Source organism: Aphelocoma coerulescens, chromosome 19 (assembly GCF_041296385.1).
Source record: "Aphelocoma coerulescens isolate FSJ_1873_10779 chromosome 19, UR_Acoe_1.0, whole genome shotgun sequence".
In the NCBI taxonomy this organism is placed as follows: domain Eukaryota; kingdom Metazoa; phylum Chordata; class Aves; order Passeriformes; family Corvidae; genus Aphelocoma; species Aphelocoma coerulescens.
The window spans coordinates 2,912,917-2,930,655 of NC_091032.1; the positions used below are offsets into that span (position 1 = coordinate 2,912,917).

At 44.4% G+C, this 17,739-nt stretch overlaps 1 protein-coding gene across 2 annotated transcripts; it reads right to left on the reverse strand.

Moving 5' to 3' along the window:
- Positions 1-731: 731 nt before the first annotated feature.
- On the reverse strand, positions 732-17,563 carry RCC1L (RCC1 like). 2 transcript variants are annotated; one of them, XM_069033291.1, is made up of 11 exons: positions 17,259-17,563; positions 15,947-16,076; positions 13,384-13,512; positions 12,476-12,542; positions 11,338-11,389; positions 9,669-9,753; positions 8,465-8,646; positions 6,963-7,047; positions 5,852-6,025; positions 4,321-4,406; positions 732-2,761 (listed from the first exon to the last, which is right to left on the reverse strand). In XM_069033291.1, the coding sequence occupies exons 1-11, from the start codon at positions 17,523-17,525 to the stop codon at positions 2,684-2,686; spliced, it is 1,335 nt and encodes a 444-aa protein (XP_068889392.1). In that variant the 5' UTR covers positions 17,526-17,563; the 3' UTR covers positions 732-2,683. The 2 variants fall into 2 exon arrangements, with proteins under 2 accessions (XP_068889392.1, XP_068889391.1); XM_069033290.1 differs by having other exon boundaries at positions 732-4,406.
- Between the last annotated feature and the right edge of the window lie 176 nt (positions 17,564-17,739).

Sequence of the window (17,739 nt, forward strand, 5' to 3'; positions counted from 1 at the left end):
AGCACAAGCCACACAGGTTGGATCTGCCTTCAACAGGCAAGGGGTGTGGTGGGGAATAGGGTATTTTCATTTTCTGAGCCAAGACTGAGCCCATCAGCAACAGCAGGAGCAGCTCTGTAAGAACTGTATTTTAGACAGGGAAAAAACTGCTGCACAGCAGCAGCCAAAAGAAAGGAATAAGAATCTGTAACAGACAACCATGTAGATACAAAGGTCAGCAGAGGAGATGAAGGAGGCAGAAAAATCAGGAGCAGGATAAAGCCTGGGAAGAAGGGCTTCTGGGAAAGGCATGGTTAAGGTGCGGGAAAGGCACTGTTAGACTTCTGTTTAGACATACTAATTCCTCATTACCTTGCTCTGTTTCATTGGCAATAAAATAATTTCCCCAACATGAGTCTGCTGTGCCCATGATGGTAACAGGTAAGGCCCTGCCCTTGTTCCAACCCACATGCTTTCCTTCAGATTCTCTCTCCCTGTCCTATTAATGGAGGAGGGATGACAGAGCAGGTTGGGGGGCACCTGGCCAAGATCAAAATGCTCCCCCCACACTGTAAACAAAACATGGGTAAGTGCTGGTGCTTGCCAGACTGCCCTCACTGCCACTGACCTTGGTCCCACCAAGCAACGTGTCTGAGAATGCCCACAACCACTATAACGAAGGCACAAACACCCCGCCTGCATTAAGTCATACAACACTTCTATTTAGGGCTGAAGACCTCACTGGCATCTCATTAACACACAGAATTTGCAATTTATTGCACAGCAAGAATGCAACACAAAGACTCAACCCAGCTCTTCAGAAGGCCCAGCCCCAAGGTGCATTGTCTAACAGCTGTGAATGAGAGCAGCTGAGAGCCCAGCACTAATCAGCCCACCTCAACAGCAACATCCATGGAAAGAATTGTTTGCAACACCTTTCTTACCAGTTTTTGTTCTCCATGGTTTAATAAGCCTCCTCAAGTTGAAAGGGCATAGCTACTCCCATGAGGCCAACAAGCCATGCTTGTGCACCACAAATTGCCCGAGTCGCATGTAGAATCAGGTACAAATTAAAGCCAACCAAATGGGAGTTCAGAGCAGTGAAGGTCTGCCAGTTTCAGAGTAGCTTTCTGTTCTGCCTCAACCCACCCAGAAATACCTGTTACACAGGAACGTCATCAACAACTCAAGAGATGTGTCTATTTCCCTGTACTTTGGTTCACCTTTCCTGTATTTTATGCAAAGCCCTTCAAAACTTATTTAATCAAGGTAAAGTTTACACACAGGCTTTTGGCACAGAATTTCATCTAATGAAGCCAAAATGTATGTGGTGTCCCCTGGGGCCATGGATGCAATGCCTGACTACAACACTATCAGTCCTGCAGGTATGGAGGTGGCTCAGCTGACAGAAGTGATTTCCTGTCACATAAGTGTGAACCAAAATGCAGCAGTTTAAATGCAGATCTGATCAATGCATGAGCAGATCACGTTCAAGAATATTCCTATTACTACTGCTAAAGATTTTATAATCACTTAATTGAAAATCTACTAGCTTAGATTTCACCAAAATAGTTTGCACAACTCTGCCCGATGTTTGGAGTGTTTCACAGGAGACAGTTTCCCACGCTTGGGTGTGAGATTGGGTAAGTGCCTGCTTCAGATACACACAGCTGTTGCATCCCACCTCTATCAGCTTACTGCTGAGAAGGTACCAAGGAATGAAGCTCTGCTTCTTACCCATTAAGACTCCTCCTCCTGCTAGGCAATCCTGAAAACCCTAGCGAATTGTAACTGAGAGCCACCATACCACTGAAAACAAAGAGTGTAGGGAATCCCCAAAAAAATCAAAGGCCGTGATGTGTGATCAGCACAAAGAGACAAAGGTACCTGAGGGGTGGTGAGCACTGCTCACATCCATGCCTGAGCACTGATTTTGCAGGTAGCTGATTGGGACTTTGTTTCCAGCCTCCCTCAATATGCTAGATGGGCTTCCATCACCATCCATCTGCCCTCCTGCAGCACAGAGAGCCTGCTGTACTTACTCCTGCAAACAGGAGTGTTCCTTTGGTGTTCAGCCTTTAGTACTAACACAGAAAGCCTTTAACAGTCCATAGAAACATCACTGCCTCAAGGCCAGGGCTGTACAACCACCTGTGCATCCAGTTTCTGCAGAGGACAACAGCCTGGGCACAGTGCAGCTGAGGGTGGCCAGTGAGGACAGCTGTGCTGGGCTTCAATAGCCAGCATGACCTCTCTTCCAGATAAAAAATAGTAATAAAAAACCACCCAACATTTCCCTTGAGAAATAGTTTGGCTCTGCCCAACACTGACACTCCAGAGCTGGTGACAAGAAATGTCCATATGTCAATGTCCTGTGCTGTAGATTTCACCCCATGCCAGTCTTCTTTAAAGGAGATGCTCTTCATGCACAGAGGGGCTCACCAGCTTGGGGCTGGGCCTCAGGTTCTCTGAGAGCTCATCACGAACGAGTCAGAGCACTCCTTGCATTTCCACACTCCTTGGGGAACGTGCTTCTTTCCTGCAGCCAGGCCAGAGCATTTCAATGATGCAGGGATGACAACAACCCAGACACTGGTATGGCTGTCTCTGCTCACAGTCACTTGGTTTCATAGAATCTTCCTTCCCAAGATCGCCACCAAGTCCCTGCATCGCCCTGGTACAGTGCTGAGGCCCAGCAGCATTCCTAGGTAAAAGACCTGACCATGCTTACCATATGATCAACTCCACATGCCACATCCACCACCTCACCGGGTACAGTCACCTGGATGAAACACATGAGAGTGGGTTATTTATCAAGCTGGTACTTTGCACCTGATACTTCCTATTTCTCATCCTCCCCCTGCTCAACATGCCAGCTAGTTTCACAGGGATTTGTACCAATGCAAGTGCCAACTTAAAAGCACAGAAAGAGCAAGATTCAGCACCAGGCAGGCTTGTGCATTGAGCTGTGAAATATTCCTCTTTCTCCTTCACAGAAGCACATAAAGCTTTGGAAGGAGAAAGAAGAGCAGGCTCACTAGCAGACAGTGAGGAGACTGTAGCCTCAGCCCATCTGTTCAGCAGCAGAAGCAGCACGACTGAACAGAGCATAATCTAGACATTAGGAAGAGGATCTGCCCAAACACCACAGGGATTTGCCTCTTCTCTCATCAGCAAGAACTGGAACAAGGCAAAGGCTCAACTCAGCCTAAGGCAGTTTGTGCTTTGATGCTAAGAGAGCAGCGCCTCACTCCTGAAATTACAGCTTATTCACTTAAAAGTGACTTCAAATTTCAGGAAAGCAGAGTCTAAAAAAGCGACATTTTCCTTAGAGCTAGGAGAGAGGACAGCAGCTAGTTCTAGAGCAGGAGGTCACAGACAAGGATCCCAGCACATTGCCACAGTACTGTCAGACAGGAGCTGGCTGTCTGAAAGAGCATAACCCCCAATGTTCACATCTGGGGAAGTGAATTCAGAGATTCCACTCAGCTACAGCACTGTGATTTTAGGCAAATGTTCCAGAGCTGGTCTGGTTTTGTTCATTTTTAAACAAATAAGAAAGCATACTACAGAAGCACATTTACTGCAAGTTCAGATACAATGACAGGGACTCCAGGGTGGTCCAACTGATTGCCTCCCTCATCTCCTACTTGGCCTTCCTGAAGACCATGAGCATCTGTTAGACTGAATGCTGGACTCCAGAGCCAAAGACTCTTCTACATCCAATGAGTCTGGCTCTCAGAGCCACCTGGGAGGAAGCAGTGGAACTGGAAGCACTGTGAAACAGCTACGAATACGGTTAAGTAAGGATCTCCTACTGTAACCTGACAGTCAGCCCAGTGACCCACCACCACAGGTGGGAAGGAAGCCCACCACTATGTGGACCTCTAGCCACTACAGACCAAAATGTTCACCTAATTTAGGTGAGTAATGATTTGGACAGATGACCAATACTGATGATTTTCTTTGCAGCACATACAAAGAGAAGCACAGGTTAGAAGGGGAAGGAAGTAGGGGTAGCAGGCAGATGACGGTGGACAGAAGGAGATGAGAACTGTTTAGATGTGGTGGCACAGCACCAGATGCTGTTTTAGGATTCGAAATCATTACTGGCACAGCAGACTAAAAGGTTTACTGAATACCTCCATCCCCAAGCAGGCTACACAAGGACCTCTGGGAAACAAAGCACTTCTACAGTCATTTTAGGCTTTCACTTCTTTCAGAATTACTCAATACAGCAAATTGCAGCAAAAAACCACACAGCAAATGATAGTCCTTTTCCTCAGAATAATAAAAACTAGCCAAAGAATGTACTCTTGGCCTTAATACCACCATCCTTACTCTCCACGGGAAATACTGGTCTTCCATTCTTCCAGTTCCCAGGCACCCTCTTAGATTCTTCCCCCATACAAACAATTCTCCTCTGTCTACAAAGGATAAAAAAAAATAGAAAAGAACTGAGTCATTAAAAAGGAAGAATTCTATTTGTGATGCTGGCAAATGTGGCTACAGTGTTTCTGGGAGTACACAGGGTTATACAAGCAGTATGACAGCTACTAGATTTGCTTCAAGGTACAATCAATGTACTTGTGTTTGGAGAAAATGATGCCTAATGAGCAGTACAAGAAGCAAGTTCTGTGCACAAGTCTTTGTTTCTCCCTCTGACAACACTTGCTTTGGAATTTTATTTCAAGAAAGAGTGCAGCAGCAGAAATTCCAGGGAATCATCTGTGAAGTGAATAATTTGTGCTGAAAAGTTAAGACAACTGCAGCTGATCTGTATCAGCTATCAGCAGAGCAAATCCGGTAAGCAAGGCAGTGAGAGCTGTCCCAAGCCATCACCTAGGGACTGCTTATTTGACTGCCTGACAGAAGTGACCTTCTAATGACAGCTAGAGAAAAGCAAAAACTTGTGTTCAACAGAGTCAAAGAGTTTTAAGCTCCTCAGGAAAACACACACATCTCAGAAGTGTCTGGATCAGCTCCACAGCAGAGACAACCAAAATACAATCTAATAACATAACATAACATAACATAACATAACATAACATAACATAACATAACATAACATAACATAACATAACATAACATATAACAATTTATATAAATAACAATGCAATCAGAACACCATTTCTAACTCTTTCTGAATACCAAGGGGAGCCCACTTACAAGCACCCTGCAACCAAACTGACAGTGTCACACATACCACTTGCCCCAAAGGACCCAGCCCTGGCACTTTTCCCTGCTGGCAGCTGGATCTCTGAACTGCTGCCTGATGTTAAATGACTTTCAAATTTCAAACCCTTCAAAGGCTGGGAACCCACACAGGGTGCACAGGGCACAGTATCATACTCTTTGCATATTAAATGCTTGGGTCTGCCCACCTGTGGCTGCTAACTCAGTTGGCCAGAAATGTCAAGAAACTCTGGTATCTAGCTTCACTTAGACTGTTTTAGTTTGTTCATTTATCACATAAATTTCTGCTGCTGCTAAAGTGCAGCAGACTGATTCTATTCCCTGATTCTATACAGGGAAATGAAAAAAACCTTCTGGATTTTCTGTTTGAGAAAAGTTTTTTTTTTTGTCTTGGACAAATAACACTTTCTTAATGAAAGCATAAGTTAACACACAACATATGCCAGAAAGCATGCTGACACCTGTAAATGTGCTGTCTGGCTCCCTGATGCTGCATTCCAGTGTGTCTTCAGTTTCAAGAAAGATGGGAGCACTTTCTGTGGTGTGGGGGTTTTTGTTTGGGTTTTTTTTTGTTTTGGTTTGGTTGGGGGGTTTTTTGGGTTTTTTTTTTCTTTTTTCTTTTCTGCAAGTAACACAGCAACATGACCTCTCCATGGTAGTAGGACGAGAAACTTACTTGTAAGCGCTGCAAACTGGCTGAGTCCACAGCGAACATGAGCAACACAGACGTCCGGACTGAAGTCTGACCAGCCAAAAAGGCTGGGTGGGATCATCTCTGGCACTGCTGTCTCTATTAGGTTTGGTCCTTTCCCAAGAATTCCATATCCCCAGACAAAAACATTTCCTTCCTCTGTATTACAATAAGAACACATTCTGTAACAAAGTCTGTGCTTGTGAAATTCATGCCATGGCCAAGAGTTAACCAGAACCAAAGGGATATTTTCCTTTCTTCCAGCTCAGTCTAACACTTTTTGATTATTTAAAATCTGCAAATAATGCATTCCCATCCAAATGCCTCAACTTTTTCCTAAGCTATGCAAGCAAATCACAGCTTTCTCCTTTGACACATGCCCAAACCAGCAGCTGGCTGTCACTCTGCCTGGCATTCTGCCTTAAGCTGGGTTGCTGGGAAAGGCAGCAGTTGGACAGCATAAGAAAGAGTAAGTTTCTATGTCAGCTAGCTCTGTTCCCTTCATACTAGAAGCTCAAGTATCTGGTCATCACAATAATTCCATTATAAATATGAACATCTTCCTTGAGATAATCCTTCAAAAAAGCAATACAACCCCTTCCCTCATTCCTTCATGCAGCAACCCTCCAGCTATGCTCCCCACCACTAACAGTCCAAAGAACAGTCCCTGAGGACCTGCTGCACAGTTTCACTGTTCTCAGAACTTTCTACTTTCCATCGTAGTTCATGATTTATAAACATGTTGGATTCATAAGGAGTCTGAAGGGTTCTGCTTTCTCTCAAGTGTTGCCCTACTTCCTCCCTATATCCATACTCATTATAGGCCCGTATGACCAGCAAAAGAGATCAGAAGAGCACACAGCTGCCATGCTCTTGCTCTAGTCTGCAGAAGTGCTCACAACAGCACACACTGGAAGCAGTGCTCTGCACTAGTGAAAACAACTTCTCTAGTACATTCTTAAATCACACGTTTCTCAGGCTCCCAGCTTTCCACATAACATCCAGTATCTCCCTGTTTCCAGAAAACAAGATACTGGTTTCATAATGTCACAATCCACCTGTTAGGCAGCCTTGCACTAAAGTTGCACTAACTCACCTGTTAGCACAACATTGCCAGTCCCTCCACAGGCAGCCTCCTTTATCTTCCCAATCTTGAACGGCAAATGCCTGGGAACATTCACCTGTACAAGATTGCAGAAGAGTTGTTAGAGACAAGGTAAACTGCAAACTAGATATACATTTTAACCTGTTCTCTAGTTCTGGTTAAAGCTTACATACACTGGATTCCTGATACAACCTTTATTGCCTGAATAATGAGTGCATGTCCCAAAATTTAAAAAAAAAAAAAACTACTGGAAATTCATTAAGGCGAGGACAAGGTAGAAAAAGTTACCTACTGGAAAGCTTACATGGATGGCAACAAGGCTGGGAATGACTAATACCTGCTTCTTATCCCTGGCTTTTAAAGTCAGACACAATGGGGAAGTCAATAGGTGAGAGTGTCTTCAAGTTTTCACAGTGGATTAGATCACTAAAATTCAGTCTGCAGTGGCATTTTTTAACATACTAGGGAAAAATCACTTGAAGCAAATTGCACTTACTTGGTATAGTCCAACACAACAGATACATACACAGCTTGACATATGTAAAGAGCAATCTTTGATTTCACAGCTCTGCCATTCTACACTTTGGATTGCATCTATATTTTAGCTAAGACTCTCATTTTTGGCAAACATGTCATTCACCCATTTCAGATGCCACCGACCTCCATCATGCACCCTGCCAGGAAAACTGCTACACTGCATGACCTGATTGTTGTCCTCAGGCCTTATGGGTTTCAGCATTTAGCCTTACATTAAGGTTACATCAGGAGAGGCACAGGAAACAAAGCTTTCTAAAATTTTGCTAAAGCTATTCTAATACAATTGTCTGCTCTTAGCCTTCTGCCAAGAGTAGCTTGAGTATTGATTAATTTCCTGACTCCATTTCCTAAAGTAGCTGTAACATGACACCAACTGCCTAGTTACCTCAGTAGTACAATGCCTAGTGTGAAGTCAGCACTCTACCAATGCCCCATGTAAGTTTGCTCAAAAAAAACCTCTTATCTGTGAGACACTGGAATTTGTTTAGGACTCAGTTATAAATCCACAAAGGATGTCCATGAAAAATTCACCAGCGTACAGGTTGGCTAGAAGGGACTTCCAAGGGCCAGCACTATGCTCAAAGTAGGACCACTTGAAATCCTACATTAGCCAGCCAAAAAACTAATTCCTGTCCTGAAATTAGCCAAAGTACTTGAGCTGGGTCTCAATTTGGTGCAAAGTCCATGGGATGGAGAAAAAGAACATGGAGTTCTTGGACTAACAAACTGGGGTGAGGTGACACAAGCCTTTGTCTATCAGAGCAGGGAAACATACTGCCCCCTAAAGCTACACAAACGTGTCAGGTCGGTTTTGTAAGATTAGGTAAAAGCAGCCTGCTAGTGATGTTTGTGTCTGCTGTCAAAAGCATCCAGAACAGGGAGAAGCATGTAATTTTTAACTCTGTGTACAGCAGCTGAACTGAAACATATAAAAACACACCCTCAGGTCAACTGACCTGTGTGGTTTCTGTGACAGATGCCAACTGCAAGTATTCTGAATTTCCCCAACCAAAGACATCTCCTTCATCTGAAACAGCCAGACAACAGTCCCCATAGGAAGAGACCTGGATAATGTTTACTCCAGCAATGTCACCATGCAACTTAGTAGGAACACTGGTGATGTTATAGTGTCCAAGACCTGAAAAGAAAAAAAAGTAGAGATTATGAAGAATTTGTTTCCAGACACACTTTTAATGCCTGCATAGGACCACTTTTGTCATGTTATAACAAAATCACCCTTCCTCTGAAATAAATCTTTCTGTCCATACTCCTTAATTACCAGCTGCAACAGACAAGTAGCCACAAACACCACTTCCACTAGCCAAAGCCATGTCTCTGGAGTACACAACAACTTCACACAATCACACCCTGAAGAGTGTCATATCTCTTGTCTGCACGGACCAAAGTGCTTGAAGAACAATAACCAATCCAGGCAGATATCCCAACAGAGATGAAGTTTCACAAACTGGCTGCATCCTGACTTCTGCCAAGGAGAGCCATGAGTGACAGCACAGTGCAATCAGTTAGACAGCAGGGGAGATGGCAAAAGAGGCTGGGAAGCAAATGCTTTACATGACAAATTGCTGCCTGGAGAAGAGACCAGAATGTAGGTGACAGAAAGCTGGGTTACAGTATATTGGTACGAAAGAATCATGGGAAGAACTCAGCTTTGGGAGCAGCAAAAGGAATAAACAGTAGGAATGATTGTGAGGAGGAAGTTCTCTGAAGCAAAAGCCACCATGAACAGGGCCTGCCCAAGAATCCCATGCTAAAACATGCAGCAGCTACCAAAGGGCTCATCAGTTCAAAAGAGCAGAACAGATCCTGAAACAAGAATCAGGAAGGCAAATTCCATCACCAAACTGAAGAGCAAAGCTGCCCATGTCACTTCCACATCCCGTCAGAAGCTTTAAACAGCAGATACACCCTCCTCCGACTGCATGCCTGGGTTGCCAGGGCAGCATCCTAAAGGTCTTCAAAAACTGAACTGGATTGTCTCAGTTTGGTTACACAAGAGTACTGAAACCATCTACACACGTGGGAACGTAGCAGCCCCTTTCTGTCCACACATGCATGACAAATACACAGCACAACTTCTCAATTAGGACAGCTTGCTCTATTCATCAGTTCCCTGAAAAGCAAGCTGAGCTGAGTTCCTACCTGTTTGTCCATCAGCTCCCCATCCACATGCATAGACTGTACCTTTCTTGGTTCTAAACAGACTGTGGTCCTGCCCACACACAACCTGCACACAAACAAAATGTCAGAGCTAGTCAGGAAAGGTCACATGTTCAGACTTTATTTAGTGAAGTGTTACCAGCAGATAAATTGAGCAATGAACCTCTATAATGTCCATCAGTTTAGATTTTGACCTTTCTCTCCTGATCAAATGGCTCTAGAGGAAGGGCCAAGAACTACAAGATACAACACAGAAAACAGCAGAATTTTCTTTATGGAAAGTGGTGCTACAGTCAATTTGTTCTAAGATCCAAAACAAGGAAAGAAAGCTCGATTCAGCAGTACAACACAATGAAACAGAAGAGAGTAAATAAGAGCTCTCCCTTCACAGGATGCTAACCACACGATTCTTGATGCCAGCTACGAACTGCTATGGATTCTTTGCCATGTAAGCGCTCTAGGCACACAGCTGTTCTCAAATCTACATTTATGTTGAACTAGCCATCATGTCTGCCATAGGCTTGGCATGCATTAAAGCCAAGCAAAAAGCCATTCAAAAGCAGCCATGAAAAATTAACCAAAGATTAAAGGGATTTAATCATCAAGTTAAGAGAGTGACTAACAATATTAAGCATATAACTGCTGTTATCAAAGTACAAACAGGTACAGAGTATTCAACCCCCCTGAAAAAAAAACAAAAAAGTGAAAAGTCCAAACAGAAGTTTACAAGCCTAATTCAAAACAGTTTCAGGATGAACCACAGCACAGTCTCATCAGGTGGACATAAATCAATGACCCTTCCTTGGAACGGGAGCATTGTTTGCCCACAGAGTATGGCTACAGGGCCACAGACGTACCAAGAAACTGCTCCTGTGCCTGAGAATACTGCAGCCATGGCAGGTTTTTCTGCTGCCCTGCAGTCCCTTGCTCTCCTAGGAACCTGACCCAGAGAAATGCTGGCTAGTCTAAGTGGATGGTTTCACATCTCATCATTTTTGAAAAGGCAAAGACAGAATTCAATCTCCTAAGCAATATAAAAGTGACAAAGGGGAACAAGAAATCACGACAGGAAGAGAGTAGTGGAGTGGAGAGCCCAGAAATGGACACAGTACTCTTAAGTGTAGCTGAGCAGAAAGGAAGAATCACCTCCTTGACCTGCAGGCAACACTCCTCCTAATGCAGCCCAGGGTATCATTAGCTTTCTCTACAGCAAGGGCACATTGCTGGGTCATGGTCAACCTGGTGGACCCTAGGGCCTTTTCCACACAGCTGCCTCCCAGAAAGTCAGCCCATGGTGGTGTCTGAAATTGCTCTTCACCAGCAACAGGACTGGCCCTTTCCACTGCTGAACTTGATGAGGTTCATGTAGGCCCATTTCTCCAGCCTCTGGATGGCAGCACTACCCTCTGGTTTAATCACTCTGGTTTAAAGACACTCCTCAGAGTTGTACATCATCTGCTATCTGCTGATGGAACACTCTGTGATCCAGATCACTAGTGAAAATGTAAACAGGATTGGATCCCGGATCCCTGGGGTATAGCACTTGTTACTGGTTTCAACTTGGCTTCGAGCCAATGGCTGCCACCCTCTGAGCTCAGCTGTTCAGCTTTTTTCAATTCTTCTCAGGACTGAGTTCAGATGATCCTCTTACCTGGACAACTCTGCTGTCAAATTCCTTCAGCTGATGAATGAGATGGCTTCCACTGGACACCAAACAATCACCAAGAAGAGAAAAGGCAACACAGAGGATTTCAGAAGACTGCAACTGAAAAACACAAAGGTAACCTGCCTCTACTGAAAGCCACTTTACTATCACAAGTAGAGAAATTTGTGCACATATAGTTTCACTGCAAGATATCTGCACGAAGAAGGAACATAATTCTACATTCTCTTATTTAGGAAGTTAAGAACTGTCACTTTTTAAATATAAGCTCTTGTGGGAATTGGGGGTAGGAGGAACTCTCAAAGGCAGTCCCTAGTCTAGAACGAGCAGAGACACTATGAAATACTGCAGTACCCACATAAACACTACACTTAACTAGAGATAAATCAGACATCTCAGAGTACAGTGTAGTGCTAACATCCCTGTCATTTTTTCACAATACCAGGAATTATGAACAATGCAATGACTGACTTCCAGTGTCAAGACTAACAAATGCTACCTGATTACAGCTATTTTCTCAAACTTTACTGACCAAGTGTTCTGGATTACAGACAGAACAATGAACGAGGTTTTTTTTGGTCCTGCTAGGCAATCAGAAACTCAACATATTCCCACTATTCACTTACTCTATCATACAGAGCACTTTGAGCATATGCTTTGGTGAGACCCACAAAAAACCCAATCAAGGAAAAGCACTACAGACTCAAGAGGCAGTTGCAGCAGAGACTTAACAAGAGGATGCCTCTTTCCTAAATGGCACTTCTAACACCCTGAGGAACAGCACATGCACTCTGAGCAGCTAAAGGGAGAAAGCCCAACTATAACACCAATTACCTCAAGCAATTTATGAAGGCTGGGTTCTCTGACTATGCCCTGCAAGAACTGTCCCATGCTGACATTCTTTTGTCTTGTGAATGTGGTCAGCAGAGTGCTAGTGCCCAGCCTGGGTTCAAAGTCAAGCCGCTTGTATGACACCTGCAGCACAAAAGCCTGTTCTCAGACTCCTTAATCTTAAATGGCATGCTTATACTACTAGACCTTTTCCACCTTCAGGCTTTTCTGCACGGCTGTTTTCTTGCAATTATGTTTTCAACATTAACAAAGTTCAGGATCTTTGAATTCTCACCTGTAAATTTCATCTTCAACAACCTTCCGGCCACACTGTCCATAAGAATTGTTTCCCATTGTGAAAACTGAAAACCAATGATAAAACACACTAGTTTTATTACTGCCCAATCCCCCAAAAGCCTCTTTTCAGGTCCACAAAATATTTTCATGTGGTTCTAAGTCTGAAAGGTAGAGCACAGCAACGTAAAAAATTGGCACAAGCTTTTTTCAAAGTAAGTCCACTCGAATTAAAGTGACTGAATCCAATGTCACCAACAACACCCAGCAGTATTGTTGCAGGCACAGCAGCAGTACCTGGAGCCCAATGTCTGTCAGGAATTGCCTAGTTCATCCTGCCGTTGTCAAGGAGACTCAGAAACAGATCAGCATTTCCACAAGAGTGTGAATCAACCAACCAACCAGCTAACCCACTAAGAAGCTGCACTGGATCATTCGGTGCAGCACTGAAGCCACTGCACCAGAGAGTTCCCAGAGATGTGGAGCGACAATCCACGAACAGAATCTTCTCTATAAGGCAGTATTAATTATTTAATTGTTTTTATAAACAAAGCACTCTGGGGCTTCAAGGGGAAGTAACACAAGAGTACGAGCACAGTCACCCAAATCTGTGTTCAAAACCGTATCTGAGTGAACAAGATAAGCTGCAGTCAGCCAGGCCTGGGGCTAGAGAAACACATCTTGTAGTAAAAAAGCTCCCAGCACATTTACAACTTGAGCCAAGCAGAGCTCATAGCTCTCCCTTGCAGAAGTAATCCCACACAGGCCAACAGCTGCCTGCATCCCATTTACAGTGCAGACAGCCCACCTGGGATCTAGTTCTAAAGGACAGAAGACAATTTTTTTCAAGCTTTTAGTAAAAGCATAGCCAGGCATCCCTTGACATCATCAGCACAAACAACACTGTACCTCCTTCACTATCTGTCAGGACCAGGGAATGGGCTCTCCCACAGGACACTTGCAAGACCCGAGTTTGCTGCGGCTTCTCCAGCGGTAATGGAATTGGAGATGGTTCCAAGACATATTCATAGCCCTTAGCTTAAGAAAGGGAGAACAATTTTAAGTCAGTGGCTTCCACAAAGTAAATTCAACATATATTTGCTGATCCTGTTGTACATTCACACACTCACTTCTGCTTTGTTATAAAAGCAGATGCATTTTAGAAAGCCAAGATACTAACCAAAGAGGCTGACAGGGATTTATCACAGAGGGAGGAAGAAGGTGAAAGCCATGGAGACAGCTAAAGCCAATAATCACTGCCTAAACAAAAGTCCACCATACCTAGAGGGTGAATGTTATTAAGGCTTCGGGTAGCAGAATTGTGAAACTGATACTTTCATCTATATGTTCAAGCACTTTGGTGAATACAGCTGGATTACCAGAGCTTAACATCATGAATAAGTATTCTGTGCAGCTGGGGATATTGCAAACAAGGTACAAGAGCAACAATCACAAAAATCAGGAAAAGTGAACAAAAAAATTTTAGTGCTTCGTATTTAAAGAACAGTAGATTACAGGCTAGGCCCATAGGGAATGAGACATCTAACATTTATGAAAAATGACATGCTGTACCTTAAAAAGACTTAGCAACTTGAAGAACATTTAACCAGTTACAGTCAACTGGGGTGGGGGGGGAGGGGGAAGAACAGTAAAACATAAATCAAAGCTAGGGAAAAGTTCAAGCTAGGGAAAAGTTCAAGGGGAGATAAAAAGCCTTGATCTCAAAGTCACTGCAATAGGTGAAATCAAATCCCAGAGGACCCAAAGCAGTATTGTACACAGGCAGCAGTGTTTTACTGGTTCTCGCTGCCTTCAATAAAAATAAAAACAAAAAAACCCCCACCCAAATTAAAAAAAAAAAATTAAAAAAGCTACACATGGTCTTTTGCAGTAAGACACTACTGGATGTGAGGACAGGTAGCTTGCCAATGGTGGGCATCTGCCATGCAATAGAGCAGGAGCTAAAAGGCAGCCAACTCTCTGTATGTCTAGAAACACTTGGAAGTCACAAAGCAAAAAACCTTTTTCCTCTCTCTGTTCCCTTCAGCAGAAAGACACAAGCTACTGGGATCTGTAGTAACCATCACTGACAGCTGAGGGGATTTGGAGAAAAGAGACAATGAGGTGCCTAAGGAACATGGAGGTGAGTGTGAAATATTACTAGTTTGGATACAACCATCTAAAAGTCAGAAGGCTGCAAATTCCCTTGAAAATGAAGCATCTACATCAACACAGTGTTGGAAGCAGCAGCCACCAAAGCAATGAGAGAAACATCTCAAAAGAAAACTTGCCTGGGGGACATTAAATATGGAGCAGTAGCAATCCCAAAGATCTTCAACACATTTTCAACCAATCTTGCCAAACACACACTCTTACTTAACACAGCTTGAACGGCAAAACTATTTAACCTATTTCTGGATTCTCTGACAAAAATAATCTCCAGATCAGATGAAAAACAACGTAATTGCAAGATATTCCTGAGACATCAGCATGTACAGAACTAAGACCCACCAAGAGCTGAAACCTTTAAAAGCAGAAGTGAGCACAAGTTTCTGCAGCCCCTGCATTTTGCAGCTGCTGTTTAAGCACACACTTGCTGTGTACACACTCTTAGAGAACTACCCAGTGTGCCAGCACAAAGCAGCACCATTCAAACCTCAACATGCTGCACTGTAGCTGAAATTTTCTTTTGCTTCTCCACAAAGTTTAATCTTTTGCCCATATCAGACAGACCCTAATTTCAGAGATTTACATGCTTATACACCATAATGAGAAAAACTGCTTTTATTGTGATTTTCCTCAACTGTTTATGGAAGAATGTCTACACAGTCAGCCATTCTATGAGGAAAGTTTGTGTTTTTCCTATCTGTCTTTGGTGGAAGGTGGCAATGTTCTGCACAGAAATCATCATCTTAAACGAGTCTGAGATCCTGGTGTAAGACAAAGTGACTGAAAAACATATTTTTCCTTCAAAATGCAACTTGCTATTAAAATAATTTTAAAAGAAACCCTACAGCTTTCACAAAACCCCCACTGACTGTATAAAAAAAACTAACTGGGGAGGGAAGGAGGACTTTAAAGGACTTTAGTTTTTAAGTGTAAAGGCAGCCGAAGTGAGCAAACTGTCCTGCCAAAATACCTTTATTAACTAGACTGTGTCTACTATCAAACTATAGATTCAAAGCCACAAATTAACCAACATCACACTTTGCAGAATAAATAGCTACATTCCTGTCTGGATGAAACTGGCAAGTGCAGTGTACAGAACTGAGGCACACACTGACCAATTACAAAACACACAAAAACACAGATAAATTTCAGAAAAAAGATCTGCTTAAAAAAAATAAAGCACAGCCTGGGACTGCATCAAAGCCTCCTGATGTTTTTCACACTTCCAAACACATGAAGTTTCCTGTACCACAGGCATACAGGAGTGCTAATCTGTAAGTTTTTAAAACACTTAAATCCTTACTTTGATCTCTTCTGCTTCTCTGGAATCCAAGCTGGGAATCCTTGTTGAGCCCCATGCCCCACACTTTGGTGATGTCTCTGGTATTAGAAGCCAGCAGTGTGAACCCATAACCGCAGGCAGCAGACGAGATCTTTGAAGACAGACAAAACCCACACTATTCAGTTAGAAACTGTGGCTTAGAAAAGCAAATTTCACTCCACGCTACTTGTTCATCAGCATTCATTCATTAAGCTACATGCACACATAGCCCAAATTCATTACATGTATGGTTTTGCAAAAATTATCAGAAACAGTCTTCTGTGATAAACACAATGGTGAAAACTCAGGTCCAACCTTTTTGCCTTACAATTTTGGTTTTGTGTGCATACATCTTTATTTCTGTGTTATCCTGGCCCACACAACACCACAGAAAGACCTGTTTGATGACCTGCATCCACAGATTAAAAAAAAAACACCAAACCAAACCCAGAAAGACATAGAGATATTAAGAGAATAACATGTTTTACTCCTTTTGACAAAAAAAAAAAAAAGCCCAGAATAAGAGCCACATAAGGAGCAACGGTGGTCACTTGGTTTGTTTGGCCTGGAGAAATGGGAGACCGAGGTCAGATCTCACTGGGGCCTGCAGCTCCTCCCGAGGGGCAGCAGAGAGGCAGCTCCGATCTCCGCTCTGGGACCAGGGACAGGAGCCGAGGGAACCGCAGGAACTGTGCCACGGAAGCCTTGGATTGGGTATCAGGGAAACGTTCTTCCCGCAGAGGGTGGTCGGGCACGGAATGGTCACGATCCCAAGGCCTCAAGGAGCGTTTGGAAAAGTCTCCCGGGTGCAGAGTGGGATCGCTGGGGTGTCCTGAGCAGGGCCAGGAGCTGGACTTCATGATCCTCCCGGGTCCCTTCCAACTCAAGATACTCTACGAATGCTCTGATTTTCTCCGCACTAGACAGCAGAGCACGCGTGAAACACGTAGGCAAAAGAATAACGTGATTTTCAACACAAGCGTCCCATTTGTCAGGTGGGAGAAGCCACGGACCCACTGAAAGAGGCCCATTTTATCTGGCAAATGCTCTTCAGACCCTAGCTCTCTAATGCCTCTGACAAAATTACAAATACATATTTTCTAAACTACATGCTGCTGCAGTTAAAACAGTAATCCTCCCAAGCAATACCACTATATAGATAAAAAACACAGAATCATGGCAAAGCCTTCAAACCCGATCCACTAACGCCGTTCTCGGCTGCGCTAAGCCCTGACCAGGCTCCGGAGGCCGGGGGAGGGGGACACGTTGTCTCTACTTTATTATGAAGGCCCACCTTCTCCTCTGTCTCCAGGCGGTACGGGGTAGGTTGGATGCGCCGCGGCTTCTTCCAGCCCGCGTCCGGCCTCACGAAGCTGGGGACGCCCAGGGCGCCCGAGTAGCTGAAGCCCCACACGAACACGCGGTCCTTGCGCCTGGCCGCCTTCCCCGCGTACTGGAACACCGGGGCGGCCTCCTCGGCCTCCCGCAGCTGGCGGGTTCTCGGCGGCCCCGCCGCCACGCCCAGGCCCCTGCAGAGCAGCCGCCGCGCCACCCCCGCCATGGCTGCTCTCAGGCCGCCGCCATCTTGTCGCTCTCTCACACGCGGCCCGCGCGGCGTCACCGCCCCAGCGCGCACGCGACCGGCGGCGGCGGCGCGCGCTTCTCTTAAAGGGGCCACACCTCCCTTTGCAGTGGGCCCACACTCCCCCAGAGCCTGAGCTAGATCTGAACCTGCCGCCGGACCTGAGCCTGCAGCCAGGCCCAAACTCAAATCT

What these genes read in the sequence shown, in the direction of transcription:
- RCC1L (XM_069033290.1), bottom strand. Translation starts at nt 17,525, where the DNA reads ATGGCGGGGGTGGCGCGGCGGCTGCTCTGCAGGGGCCTGGGCGTGGCG. An exon ending in GCCTGGAGACAGAGGAGAAG is followed by an intron (nt 16,077 to 17,258) that starts GTGGGCCTTCAT and finishes CTGTCTTCAAAG; the next exon opens with ATCTCGTCTGCTGCCTGCGG. An exon ending in GGGAGCTGATGGACAAACAG is followed by an intron (nt 8,647 to 9,668) that starts GTAGGAACTCAG and finishes TTTTCTTTTCAG; the next exon opens with GTCTTGGACACTATAACATC.